Raw genomic sequence first — 15,166 nt, forward strand, 5'->3', positions numbered from 1 at the left:
AGGGGATTCACCACGTTGGCCAGGCTGGTCTAGAACTCCTGACCTCAAGTGATCCACCCGCCTGGGCCTCCTAAAGTGCTGGGATTACAGGTGTGAACCACCGTGCCCGGCCAAGCCAACATCTTTAGAGCGAGACCCATAAGGCCTGACCATGCTGACCCACACTCACCACCACTGCCAGCCCTGAACTCTTCTCCTATCTTCGAGCTTCTTTATTCTCTCTTTAACATGCTGGACATGTGTCTGACTCAAGGCCATTTATTTCTTCCACCTAGAGCCCACCTCCCTCACATATCCACTCTGTTGATTGCCTTGTCTCTTTCAAGTCGTTGTTCAGATGATACCTTCTTCATGAGAACTTCCCTGATCATCCCTCACCCTATTTAAAATCACGATACCCACCACTAGCAATTCCTATCACTGTCCTTGGTTTATTTCCCTTCGTGGTGCATCACACCATGAGACATATTATAAGATACTCACACACAGACACACACACACACACACACACACATGCATGTAAGCATATGTATCTTATTGATTGTATGAAAGCACAACAAAGACAGCAGATTTTCTCCCTTTTGTTCATGGCCATAGCCCCTGTACCTAAATAATGCCTGGCACATGGTAGGCACCTGATAAATATTTGTTGAATGAATTAAAAAATGATATCAGCTCTCAAATTTTTGTTTAAATAGAATGCTCACCCAGTATTTTAGATTTTCTGGCATTTCTTTAGTATCTTTACTTTTTTCTATAAAACTAGTTAGAAATCGAAGCTAGACAAATAAATATAACAAATTATGGCTTCTTTCTGCAGTGCTTCTGCTTTGGAGAAGAGAAAGGCATTGGAGACAGAAAAGGAAAAGCATATATAACTTTCTGTTTTAGCGCTTGCTTGGTTGACACTGGTTGACTTTGTACTGACAAAGGAAGGGTTCCCTGTGTGTGGCAAGAATGCTCTGAGCTGTTCATGGCAGATATTGATTCCATCAGAATGTTTTCAAAATAATATATTCATTTTTATTATACGAAAAACACATACTACAGGACATATATTTATGAAAGAAGAATGTAAAATGAAGAAAACTGCAAAATAGGTTACAACATAGGGAGGTGCCAGTTCTTGAGGGTTCTGGAATGTCTTATTAAGACGTTGATTTTTGTTGATTTTTGCCCTAAAGGCATCAGGCAGCCACAGAAACACTTTAGGTAAAGGAGCAATGTGTTCAGATTACTGTTGCCAAAATCACCCCAGATGCTAGGTAGAAAATGGATTGCAATGTAGCAAGAATAAAACAGGGAAACTCTGTTTACCTCTGAAACTCAGAAGATGGTAGCTTAGAGTAGAGTAGCATAGAGTAGGTAGCTTAGAGTAGAGTAGAGTAGCTTAGAGTAGAGTAGCTTAGAGTAGAGTAGAGTCCCTTGTAGAGAAATATAAATATTCCTCGTTTAACTAGAGGGTAAAAATACACAGAATTTGGTGATTGATGAAATGTGTTAAAAGATAATTTTCAAAACAGGTAAAATTATGACTCTTATACAAATGTAGAATGAACATGTGTTGAAGTTTCTCCTTAACTCATTAATTAAATGAAGGAACAACATTGAATATTATAACTAGTTCAAAGGGTAATTCAAAGAACTCACACATTTATATATCCCGAATGATGAAATGAATATTCAAAAGGAGGCAAATCTAGCTTCGTGGACAGTGGGGGGTGGGGTGGGTGGGATTCAGTTGAACCTCTACTAGACAGGACATAATTTGCATCTTTATAGACTAGAATAATTTTGCATTGTTTTCACTTACCTACAACTTACAGAGAAGTAGAATAGCTCCCACAGAATCAAAAGCAGATAATTCTCAAAAGGTGCCTGCTACAGAAAGCCCAATTTTCCATTGAAGTGCAGATTATTCCCTAGAATTGCTGTGTGTGTGTGTGTGTGTGTGTGTGTGTGTGTATGTGTGTGTGAGAGAGAGAGAGAGAGAGAGAGAGGAGAGAGAGGAGGGGAAGGGAGAGGATTAAATATAGCTCAAATCTTGTATGAGCAACTGCAACCTCCGCCTAATTTACAGAATGAGTGTATATGTATATAAACTAGAAGAGAAACAGATTAAAAAGCAGGGGCAACCTCCTTTATGTACTTAATAACTGACAAATAGCATTTTCTATGGTATACATTTTATTTTACAATATCATTTCTAATGAAGGAAACCTCTAGTTTACAGATTTGCCGTGATTAATTAAACCAGTCCTCTGAAACATTTAGAGTATTTCCAGTTTTTCTCCAGAGAACCCTATTCCCATACGTGTGCATATTTCCTTAATTATTTCCTCAAAGGGAAGTTCCTGGAAGTAGTATTTCTGGGTCAAAGTGTAGATATAATTCTGCCTCTAGAAAGGCTGTGCTAATTTACTTCACCACCAGGAAAGAGTTGGCATAGCTAATTTATTCCCTGTGGATGCTTTTTAAGGATTTTTAATCTTCTTTATACATGTTTTATTTTATGATTAACTAACCCATTTTTGCTGGTATTTTTCTTTACAGTAAATTTAAAATGTATCTAGATATCCACTGTTCAATTTTCTCCAAATTGGCTTTTCTTTCCTTACAAATGAAGGGTATATATGAATCTTAGGCATAGAATCATGTTGTTTACTCATTAAAAAGATTTTTTTTCCTTCATAAAATACATGATTCTGACCCAGCTCGTTATTTTGGTAAGTGGAATTGGTAGCAGCCTGTATATTATGACTGGGGGAGACCATAGAAATCACTTTTTGTAGTCTTCAAGCACCAACTGTGAAATCCTGTCATGACAGAGTCATTCATACGATGGAAAATTCTGACTTTCTTGGCCTCAGAGATCATCCAGGCCAATGCCCTTGTGACTGCTCAATGGGTTCATTTTAATCACTGCCCAGGTACAGCCAATTTGTCAAGACAGAGGAATTGCAATAGGGAAATAGTTTAATTCACCCAGAGCTGGCTGAACAGGAGACCGGAGCCTCTGTGAACATTTGGAAGCTAGGGTTTTTCAAGGATAGTTTGATGGGCAAGGGAACGGGTGCTGCTGATTGGTTGTGGATGCAGTCACAGGAGTGTGGAAAACAGTCCTGTGTACTGAGTCCACTCCTGGGTGGGGGCCACAGGATCAGTTGAGTCAAGAGTCATAAGTCTGGGTGGGGCTATTGGTGGTCAACAATGCAAAAGCCTGAGAAGACAACTCAAAAGGCCAATCTTAAGTTCTACAGTACTGGTGTTATCTGCAGGAGTAATTGAAGAAGCTGCAAATCTTGTGACTTCCAGAATCATGGCTGGTAATTCTTTACGTCTACATCTTAGCAGAATAGCTCCTCTCATCCTCCTAACCTGGTGGTCTTTCATAAGTTTTACAAAGGCCATTTAGTTCTGAAGAAAAGTGATTATCATTTGACCTATAAACTAAATTTCTCCCAACGTTAGCTTGGCCCAAGCCCAAGAATGACTAAGGGCAGTTTTGAGATTAAAGGCAAGATGAGGGCTGATTAGATCAAATCCCTTTCATTGTCTTAATTTTCTCACTGTCATAATTTTTGCAAAGATGGTTTCACTCTTATATTGCAGAAGGAGAAATTTGCAGACAATGGCAGATAGGATGGAGGGGCATTACCTGTGGGGCAAACTCCTATCTCCTGGTTCTCCTTGGTTAACATCTCCACCCTTAACTTCCAGATTATGTCAACCCACACCATTTTCTGTGGCTATTGAAAAGCCTGAAAGTGACAGAGGACACTGAGACTCTAAGGGGATAGTGTCAGCCAAATTGGAGGGTTGGGCATTCATGGAGAAGTGACTGGTCAGCCCCAGATAGTGGACTGTCCAGGCCAGCAGGGAGTCATTTAGCCTGAACACTAGTTTACCACCACCATGGCAAAGGAAGAGCAAAAGGCTGAGAGTTAGAGAAGCAAGGAAGTCCAAGAAGAGTTGAGAAGTTGTATGAGATAACATCTAATTCTAATGTAGTTAGAAAAATACTTAGCTTGGGTTCCTGCACTTCTGTCAAAGACACTGACTATGCTATCACTGAAGGAGAGATAATATGGAGTTCTTTTCAAAGCAAATACTTCTTGCAGATTGCTAGGATACATGGAGTCCTGGATTAGTGTCTTAAGAACCCAGTTTCAGAAAAACTCCCTTCAAAACTATCACTGTGGGTGAACACTCAGTGCCAGTGAGTGAACTTAAAATCACAAACGCAAATGTCACACTGAAATAGATTATCTATAAAGTAGTCGTCCAGATGAAACAGCATATGGCTACAACTAAGTGTCTCTTTTTAGATTATGATAAGCATGAAAATAAACTTCTTACAGATGGATCGACCATCAGCCTGAGTTTATGCATCCCTAAGAGTCCAACTTTTCTGAAAAAATTCCTGGAGTAGTGGTTAAGAGCTTATTTTCCAGATTCAGGCAAACAAAAGTTAGAATCCTGGCATATTTCTCCTAGTTTTTGACCTTGAGTAAGATGCTTAACCTCACTAAAAACAAAATTTGCTCATCTGTGAAATAGGAATAATAATAGAATCTGCCAAACAGGAATGTTGGGATGACTAATTGAAATAATGCATATAAAAGGCTCAGCATTCCACAGTGCGCAGAAAAAGAGTTCCGCCAATGCTAGGCATTAATATTAACTTCCTGCTTGAGAAAAATATTTGATTTGCTTTGGAAAGTAGGTGCCAATAGGAGTAGCACATGAGAACTGAGGCTAATTCAGTCAGCACTGTGAGGATATATATCTTTTTTTTATTATTATACTTTAAGTACTAGGGTACATGTGCACAACGTGCAGATTTGTTACATATGTATACATGTGCCATGTTGGTGTGCTGCACCCATTAACTCGTCATTTACATTAGGTATATCTCCTAATGCTATCCCTCCCCCCTCCCCTGACCCCACAGCAGGCCCCAGTGTATGATGTTCCCCACCTTGTGTCCAAGTGTTCTCATTGATATATATCTTTAGAGTTTGGAGAGAATGCTCTGAGAAGAGAAAGTCAATGTGATTACAGAAAGGGAATGCTGGCAAAATGGAAAACAATTTTCACCTACTTAGTTAAATTGTACCTTAACTTCATAGAATAACTATAGAAACCTAACTGCAGCCCAGTGCAAGAGATGGGGATGCTAATGGATCTGCATGAGAAAGTGCTCTTCAGGATGGCATCCACCTTAATTGTAGAACAGTGATTCCCCAATGGTGGACAGGGAGACCAGACATTTGGTGGAGGGGGTTGAAAAAGCCTCAAGTCAACATTTTAATAGAATTTTATTGGAGTAGAATCTTGGCTTATGGGGAGATGTGGAATGTATAGGGATGCTACAGAAGGCATAATTACTTCCATTTCTCCCTGGAGAGACTTGTCAAACAGATTTCTATGAGATCTGAGCTTAAAGAGTTGAGAAATACTACCGTAGACCAGAGGTTGGCAAACTATGGTCCACAGGCCAAATCTGGCCCACTGCTTGGCTTTGTAAATAAAGTTTTATTGGAAGGTATCCACACCCATTCATTTACATATATTCTGTGGCTGCTTTCATGCTGTATTTGCTGAGTTGAGTAGTTGCAGTAGCGACTTGGGGGCTCTCAAAGATTAAAACATTCACTCTTTGGCTCATCACAGAAAGTTTGCCAACTCCTGTGGTAGATTATAGAGGCCTAAACAGCCCCAGGCAGTGTACTATTTCCTTTCAACAGGAATTTTGTGACCAAAATTTGCTATTTTCTTCATAACTGTCCTTGAATCCTTTAGAAGTATAATTGTTACTCTGTTTAAGACATTGTGAAGGCTTACTATTATAGTAAAATTAGGAATTCTAAGCAAATTCTTAATTGTTTCAGCTGCTTCTTAGAACTGGAAATTTTGGTGAACTTACCAGAATATTCTTTGCTAGGAAAAGAAGCCAATAAAAAATGTTAGAGATTTTAAACCAGGGCTAAGCAATTATTAAGGGTATCAAATTTTAAAGGAAGAAAAGACAAAGGAAAAACAGAACAAATTATTCATGGATTGGTGACAATTTAAGGCTGAAAATTAGGTATAATAAAACCACCACCACCAACAACAAATTACATGCTGAATGAGATTTTCACGTAACTACTAAATCTGCTGTCTTTCCACCCAGGTTGTTAGAACTGTGTGATGTGCTTATCTGCTTAAGCTTTGACAGTGGCCTGTGGGGATGACTTGTTCAAATGAGGGGCTTTGAAGATATTCACAAAGACACATATTTTTCAAATATACTATTTCAGATCAGCATGCATTCAGCTGTGGCAGTGGTCCTCATTTTGCCCCCCAGAGGATGTTTGACAATGTCTAGAGACAATTTTGGTTTTCAGTGGAGGTGGGAGAATCTGCTACTGGCATTTAGTAGGTGGAGGCCAGAGGTGCTACTAAACATCCTACCATGCACAGGATAACCTTCCACTAGAAAGAATTTTCTGGCCCAAAATGTCAACTGTGGTAAAACTGAGAAACATGATGTATAGGAGGTGAGCTATTTCAACATGGAAGTTATACTCTCATTGAATTCTCATACAGTGTATTTACATTAGGATTACCTATCTTTTATGTATGTATGTATTTATTTATTTATTTATTGACACTCTGTCGTGAGGCTGGAGTACAGTGGCACAATCTTGACTCACTGCAGCCTCCACTTCCCTGGGCTCAGATGATCGTCCTATCTCCGCTTCCCAAGCAGCTGGGACTACAGGCATGCACTACCACACCTAATTTTTGTATTTTTTTTTTTTTATAGAGATAGGATTTCACCATGTTGCCCAGGCTGGTCTTGAACTCCTGGACTCAAGCAACTCACCCACCTGGGCCTCCCAATGTGCTGGAATTACAGGCATGAGCCACTGCACCCAGCCAGGATTAACTACTATTTATAGCCAGTGAAACTATTATAGTTCGAATAAAAGATTTCTCTTTTAAATAAAAATATGTTAGTTTAAAAAGTCAATTTAAAGAAAAATGTTAACTAAACAATACTATAGATGACAAGTAGATTTGTTATATAAAATACAAAGACAGTTGAATGAATTAATTTTTAAAAACTGCCCTAAACTATTAAGCGAATGGGATTATTTTCAAACTGTCATTCTTTGAAACAATGCCAGTGTTAACCCAAGTAGTTCCCACATGCTATCATATTTAGTAAGTCTTCCTGTTTTATTTTTGCTAAACAATACTGAGATATTTAGGATAAGCTTTTAGTCCTCTGGATATTGGTGGCTCTTCTCGTGTTCTTAGGACAGTGTGCTGGCAGTTGAAATTGGGAGTTTAGTTTAACGGGTTACATTTCTCCTTCACTTTCTCTCTCAAACTCAAGATGGCAGCTCATGCTGCTCTGTTTCAAAGGCCACCATGTGCCACCTTTTGCAAGCCACCCATCTCAGATGCCCGCATCCGGAAGCACTTTTAGAAGTCTTTGTCGGCAGCCCCAAGAGGGAGACACAGCGTCGTCTGAAAGTACTTTATAAATATTTATGGGATTGACTTGCCAATTACAGATAAAATACCTGAAAACATGGTAAAGAGCAAATTTGTCTGGTCCCAAGTGAAGAGGTTTTGACTCAGTAGACCTCGGCTAGTCTCTAGGAATCTGCATATTTAACAATTATCCTGAGTGATGCTGGACCAAACAGTGAGAATCACTGAGGTATGATATATGACAATAAAGGAAAGATCTTGATTGTACACATTGCTCTCAACTTTGGTACTGTCTGCTTTTGTACCATGTGTTTGTATGTTATAGTTTGACATCACAGACTGCCTGTTCATAAACCAAATTTGAGTTTTCCTTATCTTCTAATGAACCAATATATTTTCATTTGTCCTTACTACTTAATAAATCAAAAGAAAAATAAGAAATGAGAAAAAAGTCCCCTAGACTTAATACCGATGGGTCAAAAATGGAAATCATTAGGCATGCTGAAATTGAAGAACCTTTAACTTGCATTCAGCAGCTTTTGGACATAAGCCAGGCAAAAACTATGAAGAAAGTGAACACATTTAAAAAAATGTTAGAAACGCTGTCATTGAAGTTTGGGTCTGAAAACTGAGGGATAGTTAGGAAATGTAAAATACCTTTCTTGGTGAAGATATTTTTTCTTGCAGTGGGCATGATTTTTGCATACCTTTAGCATGTTCAGTTTCTGAACACATTCTTGGGGCATGTACAAAAGCAAGAGGTTGCCAATAGTAGAATGACAGCAAGAAACCTATTTTTCACATCCTTTATTTGAAGAAGCAGAGTGACGTTCATTCCCACTGTAATTACAGTTCTCAGGTGGTGGAAATATTTTAAGGGAGCCAATTGTCTCATCTGTTATTCAGACATAAGCAAGATGTTGATAGGACTCTCCTTGACAACCATAGTACTGAGAATGTTCATTTTCATGGCTGAATCTCCACCCTGAAAAGGATTTTGTGCTTGAACTCTTACCAATGGCTCTTGTAACTTGCCTTCTTAAAGTTACTCAGTCTGGTCGTTAATTAGACTGTGATCGGATGGCAAAAAAAAAAAAAAAAAAAAAAAAAAAAGGACTGGAGAAGAATGTAGATGACATTTGTTAGATTAGGCTGTAATTTTAAGATCTTGCTTTAATATCTGTACATCTTACTGTCTTTTTAAAAATTTAATTAAACATTCTATTTCAAGATAATTGTAAATTCACATTCAATTGTAAGAAATATTACAAAAAGATCCTATACCCTCTACTCAGTTTCTCTGGTAGTAAAGTCTTCCAAAACTACAGTATGATATCGTAACAAAGATATTGACATTGATATTGATGTAGTCAAGCTACAGAACGGTTCCATTGCCACAAGGATCCCTGATGTTAACCTGTTACAGCCAAATCCACATCCCTGGTCTCCCTCTCTCCTCCACCACCACATTCCTAACTTCGGACCATCGTTAATCTGTTTTCCGTTTCTATAATTTTGTCACATCAAGAATGCTATACAAATGCAATCGTGTAATATGTAACATTTTAGATTTGGCTGTTTTTTTCACTCAGTATAATTCTTATAGAGATTTATCCAAGTTGTTGCAGATATTAATAGTTAATTTCTTTTTATTGCTAAGTAGTATTCCATTGTATGGAGGATGTACCACAGTTTGTTTAATCATTCACCCACAGAAGGATTTCCACATTATGAGGCTTCCAGGTTTCGGCTATTTTGAATAAAGCTATAAATATTCATATACAGATTTTTTTTAATGTGGGGATAAAAGTTTTCATTTCTGTGTCATAAATTCCTAAGAATGAAACTACTGGTTGTATGTTGCTTGTTTCATTTTTTAAGAAACTACCACTGTTTTTCAGAGTGGCTGCACCATGTTGCATTCCCACCAACTATGTATGAGTCATCCAATTTTTCCACATCCTTGTCTGCATTTGGTGGTGGTGGTATTATTATTATTTCAGCCAATCTGATAGGTGTGTATTGGTAGCCATTGTGGTTTTAATTTGCCCTTCCCTCAGAGGCAGTGATATTGAACATGTTTTCATGTGCTTCTCGAACATCTGCGCACCCTCTCCAGTGAGATGTCTGTTCATGACTTTTGCCCATTTTGTCATTAGATTATTTGTTTGTTTTACTGTTGTGATTTGAGGGTTCTTTTCCTATTCTAGATGCCAGTTCTTTGCCAGATGTGTGGTTTACACATCTTTTCTTCCAGTCTCTCACTTGTCTTTTCATCCTCTTCACAGAGTTTTTCACATAACAAAAGTTTTCATTTTGATGAGGTCCAGTTTTTCAAATTTTCCCTCCGTGGATTGTGCCTTTGGTAACAGGTCTAAGAACTCTCTCCAGACTGTGATCTCATGCATTTTCTTTTTATCGTTTTATTTGATATTTAAGTTTTATCATTTTATTTAATATTTAGGTGTATTTTAAGCTATTTTTATATAAGGTGAGTGTTTTAATGTTTAAGTCGACGATTTTTCTACCCCCACCATGGATGTCCAATTACCTCAGTACTGTGCACTGGAAAGGTTGCTTTTCTTCCACTGAATTGCTTTTCCACCTTTGCATCTGTGTTTTTATATTGCTTGGTGGATTTAATAACTGTGCAGGATGAAAACCAATAGAATTGACTAATTATACTAATACCTCTGGGTATTTAAAAAATAACAGAATCCTCTTTCATTTAATTTACAGGTTTTTTGTTTTGTTTTGTTTTTTTGGTAGTCTCTCTCTGCTGCCCAGGCTGGAGTTCAGTGGCATGATCTCAGCTTACTGCAGCCTCTGCCTCCTGGGTTGAAGCAATTCACGTGCCTCAGCCTCCAGAGTAGCTGGAACTACAGGCATGTGCCACTACTCCCAGCTAATTTTTATATTTTTAGTAGAGATCAGGTTTTGCCATACTGGCCAGACTGGTCTCAAAGTCCTGGCCTCAAATGATCCACCCATCTCGGCCCCCTAAAGTGCTGGGATTACAGGCATGAGCCACCTCGTCCAGCCACACAGTATTAACGTTTATTAAACAAAACAAAAGCTAACAAACAAAACCCAAAACCTATTCTCATGATCCAGAAAAAACATTGTTAACATTTTTTTTTGTCTTTTTCCAATGCATTTTTAGTATAGTGGAGATCATGACCTAAATGAAAATTTATATTCTGCTTCACCCCTCCCCACAATAACATATTATGAACACTTTTCTACGTCCTTGGAAATTCCTTCTGAAACTTGTTTCAAATGAACCAACTATGTTATCCTGCAGACAGATAATATATGTATTATAGATATAGTATAATTTACTATATAAATATTATGTACACTATATTACTATTTTTTATAAAATAATTACCTGTGTTATCTTACAGATGCATAACATTTATTATAGATATATTCTATATGTATCATAATATGTACTACATGTTTACTATATGTGTACCATTTACTTTATATAGCTACTAATGTTGCTCTATAGTAAGTAGATATATTACATTATATATTATAGAAGTATTATAATTTACTTTGTCACTCCTTATTGTTGAAATTTGAGTAATCCCTGACTTTTTTATTGTAAATAATGCTGCTAACATTTTATTGTACATTCGGTGGTATCAGACACATATCTTAGCTTCTTTATTTAGAGCTAAACTTCGGAGTAGAGTGGATTTCGTTTTTTCACCCTGAACAAAGCAGTTAATTTATGTTCAAGTTTCTGAGACAGAAGAGAAAAATGGAATATATAAACATTGCAGACAAGTAGTAGTTAACTTGAATTCCTCACCCATCTGCCAGGTACTGATAGAATTATAAGAGGTTTTTAAATTGACTATGTTTTGAAGGACCAAGTATTTTATGTAGACTTTGTTTTGTTTCTTCTTATTAGCTCAGAGGTTCTTAAACTTTGTAGTACGTAAAATTTATTTATGGGTCAAATATACAAAACCACATATATATGGTAATTGGAGGTAGTTTAAGGATCGAGGATAATCATGACTGAAGAGCAGCCATCCGTCTGCACTTGAATATGGAATTCATTTTGTTTTGGGTTTTTTCCTAAGGATAGATTTCTATTCTTTTTCTTTTTGAGACGGAGTCTCGCTCTGTCGCCCAGGCTGGAGTGCAGTGGCACCATCTCGGCTCACTGCAAGCTCCACCTCCCAGGTTCACGCCATTCTCCTGCCTTAGCCTCCCAAGTAGCTGGGACTACAGGTGCCCGCCACCACGCCCGGCTAACTTTTTTGTATTTTTAGTACAGACAGGGTTTCACCGTGTTAGCCAGGATGGTCTTGATCTCCTGACCTCGTGATCCGCCAGCCTCGGCCTCCCAAAGTGCTGGGATTACCGGCGTGAGCCACCGCGCCCGGCCTGATTTCTGTTCTTTTTAGGTTATTTATTGTCAAGCGATCTTTAAAGATCACCAGTCGAGTATAATAGTGCCACTCAGACATTTGCCGTCAGTAAATATTATTATTAAATTATACTCATTTGCTGGGTGAGGTGGCTCACGTCTGTAATCCCAGCACTTTGGGAGGCCGAGGCGGGTGGATCATGAGGTGAGGAGTTTGAGTCCAGCCTGACCAATATGGTGAAACCCGGTCTCTACTAAAAAAATGCAAAAATTAGCTGGGCCTAGTGGTGCTTGCCTGTAATTCCAGCTACTCAGGAGTCTGAGGCAGGAGAATCGCTTGAACCCAGGAGGCGGAGGTTGCAGTGAGCGGCGATCGCACCACCTCACTCCAGCCTGGGCGACAGAGCAAGACTCTGTCTCAAAAAAAAAAAAAAAAAAAAAAAAAAAAAAAATTATACTTAGTAATTTTTAGGTTTAAAAATGTCTCATTTTATTTTGCTTTTGGAGAACATTGTTTTTCATATGCTCATTAGCTCTTTGCATTTTCTATCTCTGGCATTATTAATATTTTAATGTGCTAGTGTACCTTTTACTAGTTATTTTCTTCAGGGTAGTTTTGGTTGCTAGAATCAGACACCCATTCAAGCTAGCTTAATTAAAAGTTGCAGTGACAATGAGATCACATGGACACAGGAAGGAGAATATCACACTCTGGGGACTGTTGTGGGGTGCAGGGAGGGGGGAGGGATAGCATCGGGAGATATACCTAATGCTAGATGACGAGTTAGTGGGTGCAGCGCACCAGCATGGCACATGTATACATATGTAACTAACCTGCACAATGTGCACATGTACCCTAAAACTTAAAGTACAATAAAAAAAAAAAAGTTGCAGTGATGTTGATGGTGATGGGTTCCTGGGGATATAGATGATTTCCAAGAAACCCAGAGGAAAGGCTAGATCGCAGTATTAGGAATTGAAAGATGGTGAAGAACTAAAATGTCTCTTTTACCTAGAGTAGAAATGATCTAGTTCCCTTTAGCAGGTTCCACTGCTTAACTCTCCTGCAAGTGATTCAACATGGCCAACAACTTCTGTTTAAACCTACCAGCATTGACCTTTCAATTTGGTCTGCACCTCTGGCAGTAATCTTCAAGTCTCTGGGTTGAATATCCTAAGCAAGAATCTGGTTGGTGTTAATCAGCCAATTATTAGCTAGTTAGTTTAGTGTCTGGTCCAACTCTTCACCATCCATTATGAGGAATATCACATGACAACCATGAGCTGCCAGATTCTAGGATGGGCAATGAGATCTTTAGCATAGACCAAGCCCATGGTTTTCAGATTTAATTGCGCTTGAAATTCTAGCATGTTCCTTGAATGCCTATTTTATTTGTACATTTGGGATTTTTATCTCTGGGACTTTTTTCTGAAATATACCTAGTGATATTGCTATCAAAGCGTGAAGAAATTTATCTTCAAATACTTATTTTCTTTTGATTCCAGTAATTGTCTGAATGACACATAATATGCCCGTTGTGGAAACAATTTTGATTTTTAAAACTTTATTTTTGCAAAGCAACATCACATTTCTGGCTTGCAAATATTTCACAGGTGAAAACATCAAAAAGAAAACATTTAAATGCAAATGTCAGTCAGTGGAGTTGCTGAGCTCAGTCTTTGTATTTCCTTCCAGATTTATCAACGATGCTGGTTAGTATTCAAGAAAGCTTCAAGCAAAGGTCCAAAAAGACTGGAGAAATTTTCTGATGAACGTGCTGCATATTTCAGGTGTTATCATAAGGTAAGACTCAATTGCTGTAGCTTTCCAGTAATCTATTTACAGGGAGGCAACTGGAATTACTGACTCTGAAAACTTGCCTCAAGTATTTAACAAAGGTACAAGCAATATCTTTTCCAAGGACAAAACACCCCTAAAATAACATCTGCTTGCTAATTGTTTCAAGTAATTGACTAATGTAAAGTCACTTTTCTGGTTTCCTGCTATTTGCTGTAGCTGTTCTTGTTGTTTTCCAGCCTCTGCTATGGGACTTATCATGTTGTTGTACTCCCTACACTGAAGCCCCGAGAGGATGAGGGCTGGATCTCATTGTGTCTCAGACACTGCCTGATGCAGAAAGACACTCATTCAATGCTTGGGGAATGTGGGGAGAGAAGGGAGGGGAAGAAGCAGAAAACAGGTAACAGTGGACGAAGAGGAAGTTCTACCCATTTGTTGGTTTCTTTAAGTTTGATGACTAAATTTTCTTAGTAGTAGTGAGATTTCCTCACTAAAAATAGTCATTGTGTGTTACAACTCATTAAGGTAAGTACAAGATTTACTTACCACGTGGATTCACAAATTAGCTAAGTATTTCCCTCTACATGGTAGTATATTTCCGTGGTCCTTGTTAACACGCAGCTTATGTATTTTCTTTTTTCGTGAAAACGTGTGAAAGCACATGGTTAACACTCCTCCGAGGCTCTGGTTATTTTCATATGGAGAAAATGCTACTCTTTTGTCTATGAAGGAACTATGCTTATTTTTATGATAGAACATCTTAATTTTGGCTTTCCATCTTGAACATTCTTTAAGCCTCATTTGGTGAGAATTTACTGGGGCCAGGCTTCTTTGCCATTTAAAATTTTATGCAAAACCAATCGTTCTATTAGAACAGAAACTTGGCTAGGTGTGGGAAGTGAACAGTTTTTCCTTTTGTGCAAATTCTCCAAAAGTAGTGACTTTTTGACACCTTATAAAGGGTGTATGATGACACTTTGGTTTATATGATGATGAAAACAATAGGGGAAGCTGCATTTCTTCTCAAATTAGAGAAATAAGGACTATGTTATACTTTATAGGCACACCTGTATGTACATAAGGGAAGAATAAGCACAAAACAAGCTTTTGGCACAGGTAGAGAAGGGAGTCAAGGGTGGCGTCTTCCATGCATTTCATTTCCCTGTCACCCCATGAAGCAGTTCCACATTCCAAGGCTTCTCCCACTCCCAGCCTTTCTTCTCTCCAAAGGAGAACCCACTTATACCTTTTTGAGTCCAGATTTCCTCTACCATTTATCTATCATATGCCAAATATGAAATGACACTGTTCAAATATAAATCTTTTTTGTTCTCAGGGAGGAGTTGTTGAATTGCAAATGTATTATTTAGGCACAGTGATCCATGAAGCCAGTGATAGCATAACTCTGAACCCTGCAAATAATCTTGAGCCAAATTCTCCACTTTTATAACACTCTAAACTATTTGTATCCAGTCATTTTGAACCAG

The 15,166-nt window shown here is 38.2% G+C and overlaps 1 protein-coding gene across 2 annotated transcripts in view; it reads left to right on the forward strand.

The window, feature by feature from the left end:
* DOK5 (docking protein 5) overlaps positions 1-15,166 on the forward strand; it is a 175,686-nt gene that overhangs the window by 66,393 nt on the left and 94,127 nt on the right. For both annotated transcript variants that reach the window (XM_004062395.5, XM_063702330.1), the window contains exon 2: positions 13,575-13,682. In XM_004062395.5, the coding sequence (XP_004062443.4) occupies positions 13,575-13,682 (108 nt within the window). The remainder of the gene's footprint in view (positions 1-13,574; positions 13,683-15,166) is intronic.

This window comes from Gorilla gorilla, chromosome 21, assembly GCF_029281585.2.
Source record: "Gorilla gorilla gorilla isolate KB3781 chromosome 21, NHGRI_mGorGor1-v2.1_pri, whole genome shotgun sequence".
In the NCBI taxonomy this organism is placed as follows: domain Eukaryota; kingdom Metazoa; phylum Chordata; class Mammalia; order Primates; family Hominidae; genus Gorilla; species Gorilla gorilla.